This window comes from Cajanus cajan, chromosome 3, assembly GCF_000230855.2.
Source record: "Cajanus cajan strain Asha chromosome 3, NIPB_CcT2T_4, whole genome shotgun sequence".
Lineage (NCBI taxonomy): Eukaryota > Viridiplantae > Streptophyta > Magnoliopsida > Fabales > Fabaceae > Cajanus > Cajanus cajan.
In genome coordinates, this window is record NC_138519.1 from 26,943,482 (window position 1) to 26,948,895 (window position 5,414).

Consider the following 5,414-nt stretch of genomic DNA (forward strand, 5'->3'; position numbering starts at 1 on the left):
TAAATAATGTTTAACTTGACATTTACTTTTGACCAAAAGAAAAAATAAACAAAATTAAAACTATCAAAAACACATTTGTAAAAGAATATACCATCACTATGATAAAAAAAAAATCTTTAAACATATTAATGGAAAAGAAAAGAACAAATATAAATTACATTTAGTTTGGATTTTTTGGGTTTGTTAGTTTTGTCTTTGATCACTCTATATGTCTCATCTAAAATAAATAAAATATATTTTTCATATAATATTATAAATGTTTTACAACTTATTGTATGTACTCAATTAAAACACATTTAAATATACATGCACTTTGAGACACTAGAGCTAATTATCTAACCCAACCAGTTTTTCATAACATAACAAACAAAAGTAGTGACATCATTTTATTATTAATAGACAATGCCCTTTGTATGCATATTATTCAAAGAAACTAAATTCGTAATCATGATGATGATAATGATGAATACACATGTTTTGCGAGCCTCGGGCGAGGGTGGGCAGATAAGGGAACTACTCTTTGGAGGGTGAGCCCATATGCTTCATCCATGTTGAGATTTTTGGGGTCAAGCCCATTCTCTAACTCCCAATCAAATGCATGGGCTAGGGTTGCAATGAGCAACTGAACCACCTTTAGACCTAAAGTCACACCAGAACATATTCTACGTCCAGCACCAAAAGGTATAACCTCAAAGTTATTGCCTTTAACATCAACATTGGCCTTTTCACTACCAGGAAGAAACCTTTCAGGCTTGAAAACTAATGGGTCAAGCCATTCCTTGGGGTCACGTCCTATGGCCCAAACATTAACCAAAAGAGTTGCACCTTTAGGAATGTGGTAACCAAATATCTCACAACTCTCTTCAGCAACTCGTGGGAGGGAAAGAGGGGTAGGTGGGTGCAAACGGAATGTTTCCTTCACAATAGCTTGTAAATAGGGAAGGTTGGGTAAGTCTAGTTCAGTCACAAGCCTGTCTTGACCCACAACAATATTCAACTCTTGTTGGACCCTATGCATGATTTGTGGATTCTTAATTAGTTCTGCAATTGCCCACTCTATTGTGCTTGATGATGTGTCTGTCCCAGCAATTAATATGTCCTGCAAACAATAAGCCAATATATGTAGTTATTCACTCTATAATTTAATATATGATATGATGTAACAAAATTCTTATATGATATTGCATTTGTGAGGAGTACAAGCACCATATGTGTCATGAAATTAATACAAAGGATTGTATAAGGTGATAAGATATTTATAACTATTGTATCTTGATAATGTACATACCGCAAATATTGCTTTGATCTCTTGTTCAAGGAGTTCTTCTCCTTCTTGATGAGTCTCTTTGTCTAATAGCAATACACTCAAAAGGTTTTGGTGTTGCTCATTCTTGAAAACTTTGTGTTCCTTGAGAATGGTAGTTAAAAATGAATCAAGCCTCTTATGTAAATTTTTTGTCTTGGCTCTTACTCCTTGAAGGTCCAACCAATCTAATATAGGAACAAAGTCACCAATATTGAAAACTCCAAGCAATATCAGAAGATCTATCACAATAGATCTAAACTCATTTGCCCTTGGATCATAACTATTATCATCCTTGAGAAGTCGTCGTCCTATCATTACCCTTGTTAATGTGTTGGTGGTACATATATTCAATAGTTCACCTAACTTTACTGCTTTAGATTTTGACGTTATTGCTAAATTATGTACCAATCTCTTCACCTCTTCCTGCATATACATGTATTTTAGTTACATTTTTTTTCCGTTATTTTCATTTGAAAAACTAACTATGCTCAAATGGACTCATTAATTATTTTCTCCTTTTTAGTTTAGTTGTGCTCTACTACTTTTGCTTTCTCATATTCATACTTCACAAATCATGAGGAACTGTAAAAGATGATAAGCAAGAATGCAGTTGGTTATTCAAGGAGAAAATTTGGTGATGTTACAAGTTGGTGGATTTTGGGATTTAAAAATAATGATGCGTCATATTTATCAATTTAGAGGACACGAGGTTTATGTACTTAAATTATGCTAAATGTCAAATCTTAAAATTGGTGTTTTATCTTACTTATCATATATCATATACCAGAAATCATAAATTTTAAGCGCAAAAATATCTTGTGCTAAACATCCTCTTAACTAAGTATTTTAGAAAAAAATTTCACTAATATATAGCATAATAAAAAAATTAACAATATTTTTCTAAAACATATTTTTGTTTAATAAAAAAATTGCTAATTGTAACATATTCTTAACTGATACTTTTAATTTATAACAATTTATGAAATAAAGTCTTAATAAAATTAATCGTAAAAATATTGTATTAATTCAATATTTTTGAAACTTAAAAAATAAGGGGTAACATTTAAAAAATAAGTAAAAGATATAATTTTTCTTTTGAAATTGAGGCTATCATCTCTCTATATAATTAGAAGAGTTATTTTGCAGAAAAATTATTTTATAAATATTTCTCCGCTAAAAATGTATTTCACTACTAGAAAAGTGTCATTTTCTTACAAAAAAATATTTGTAAAATTTTTTTGCAAGTTTTCTTGCAATAATAATTTCACAAAAATTATTTACGAATTTATTTGTAAAAAATAATTTACAGATATTTCTTACAATTTTTTTAATGAAAATAATCTACAAGATTTTGCAAATTTTGCTACAATTTTAATGATCATAGAAATTTTTTTCATTGTAAAAATTTGCAGAAAATATTGTAAGAATTTTATTTTTTTTCTTGCAGATTTTCTTGCAAAAATAAATTTGTAAGTAATGTTTACTAAATGGTAGAAAAATTTCGTAAGTAACTTTTCTTACGAATTTTCCTACCAATTTTAATCCGCAGGAAAAATAAAAAAAAATATTTAAATTTATATGTTTAATATTTTAAAAAAACTTCAAGTCCCACATCGATTAAAAATAAAACAATTAAAGAGTATATAAGTTGGGGCAACACTTACCTTATAAGTTGATTTGTATGGTTGAGTGTTAGGCTTATAATCTACAATCTTAGAGTTTAAAAGATTATGTATCACATGTTGGAGGCGTGGAAACAAATGTTTCAGATGAATTCATTGTGAGCATTTGAAAGTTGAAGAATTATTGATAGAATTTGTAGTATTTTCTTTAATTTTTTTCGTAAAAAATATTCCTACAGAATTTCTTGCAAAAAAATTCACAGGAAACTTTCCTACGAATTTTTTTTGCAGGAAACTTTCTTACGAATTTTTTTCGCAGGAATATTTCTTGTGAATTTTAAAATTCGCAAAAACATATTATCACAAAGGTATTACTTGCAGATAAAATTTCGTAGAAAAATTCGTAAAAATAATGTTTGCTATAGATTTTAATACAAAATTCGCAGAAAAAATCGTATGTAATAAGAAAAATTCTAGTAGAGTTTAGAGATTTTTGTTTAACATGAGTGTTTGTACTTGGTAGTTTAATCCCTTATCTCTTTCAATTTTTTTTTTCTAAATTAACTATGTTTAAAATTAGTTATCAATAATTAAGAATAATCTTATAATTCATAATATAATTTGTTTATTATATATTTTATATGTTTCAAAATATTTATCATAAATATTAATTATAATGTAAAATTAATTATTTATTGTACAAATAATATTTATCTTGTGTATTACACAAATTAAAATATTAATTTAAATAAATTTGTCAACAAATACTTATTAGAACAAAATAAATAAAAATTTAAGTGAGTCGCATTTATCTTCCTTAGTATGACTTATAGTTTATTTATTATATAAAAATCCGTAACTCATCATAAATATTGATTTGTGAATAGATAAAAATGTAAAATTATTTTATAGTGTCAATGCATCACTTATTTGACATAGAATGTATAAGATATTAGGTTCAAACTTTGATGTTGTTATTGTAATTTTAATAAATAAAAGAATACATACATATATAAAAAGATTTATAATAATAAATAATACGTAAATTATATTTTCTTGCAAGAAGAAAGACACCCGTGTCTCAGTAAAAAATTAACGGGTACTTAATATTAATGAGATGAACAATTTTTTTTTATATACACATATTTTTTCCTATTTCATTCTTAAGAGAGAGACATTAATTAGTAGAAAAAAGAATTAGAAGGTGTATACTTTTAATAATAAATAAATAATTTTAAATAATTGTAATAATAAATAAATACTTTTAAATAATTGTAATAATAAATAAATAATTTTAAATACATAACTCAATTTCTTTTTCTTTCTGTCAAACACACACATAACTCTATAATTTTTCTCCTATATTCTCTCAAAACTTCAAAGAAGATTAAAAAGGTTTTCAAGATGACTAGCTTCCATTCTCTACTTTTCTTCTTTCTTTTCCTGGTTGCTACATAATCTCTTGGTAAGATGAACAGGGGTTTAATCAATTTTTGTGTCACGATGGATGTATATTTAGGAAAACTGTGAAAATCGTGTGAAAACAAAAAAAAAAAGTTGTGAAAATCACTACTTTTTCCAGGTTAATTAATTTAAAATAACACAAAGATAAGTTAAAGGAAATCAACAGTTAAAAATGCAAATATAAAATGAAAATTGTTTGAAATAACTGATGTTTTATTTTTTTATTTTTATTTTTATTTGAGTTGGTTGTTAGGTTGCATGGATCATGCAACCCTAGTAAGATGTAAATGAAGCTGACCTGTCGAAGTTGACTGAAGTCATCCACAGCCTTAGCGGAAAGCATGTGAAGGTTACTTATTTTCCGCCGCAACCGCCACCGTGGGCCGTAGGGTGCAAAAGCAAGGTCTTGTTTGTTATAGGTCAAGTATGTGGTCCTGAAGTTTAGTGGCCGGTTGCAGAAATTCAAGTCGTGGACCTTCAGAAACTGCTCTGCCACCGAGGCAGAGGCCGCTACCACCATGGGAGTACTGCCCATCCGGAGATACAGCAGTGGCCCATAAGTCTGGGCCAAGGCTGTCAGACTCCGGTGTGGTGCTGGGCCCATGTGAGGTAAGTTTCCCACAATGGGCCATGGCCTCGGACCTGGTGGCAGAGGTAATGAAGGCCCATTTTTCAGCTTCAAAAGGTGGTAAATAAGGATCGCCACTACTATAGTAGCAAAGGGTATAAGCCAAGGAGACATGGTGATGGTGTGTGTAATGTATGTGATGTGTTAGTGTCTTGTGCAAAAACAACACAACCTCCTCTTGGTATATATAGAGATTTTTCGGAAAGATCAGTGAAGGAAAATTATAATTTGTGTAAGTGACGACGACACTCAATATAATTAAATAATTATTGTTAATGTAAATCAAACCATTACGTAAGTAACACAGAAAATGCTAGAGCTAGAGTAAATGAAAATAACATTCGAAAATTGAAATTTTCAAAGCCATAATCTTGTGATTTTACATTGTGTTTGA

The 5,414-nt window shown here is 28.9% G+C and overlaps 1 protein-coding gene across 1 annotated transcript; it reads right to left on the reverse strand.

Moving 5' to 3' along the window:
• Positions 1-211: 211 nt before the first annotated feature.
• Positions 212-5,164, reverse strand: LOC109787887 (flavonoid 3'-monooxygenase). Its single transcript, XM_020346484.3, has 3 exons — positions 4,691-5,164; positions 1,289-1,729; positions 212-1,099 (listed from the first exon to the last, which is right to left on the reverse strand). Exons 1-3 carry the CDS (start codon positions 5,132-5,134, stop codon positions 446-448), a joined length of 1,539 nt encoding a protein of 512 aa, XP_020202073.2. The 5' UTR covers positions 5,135-5,164; the 3' UTR covers positions 212-445.
• Between the last annotated feature and the right edge of the window lie 250 nt (positions 5,165-5,414).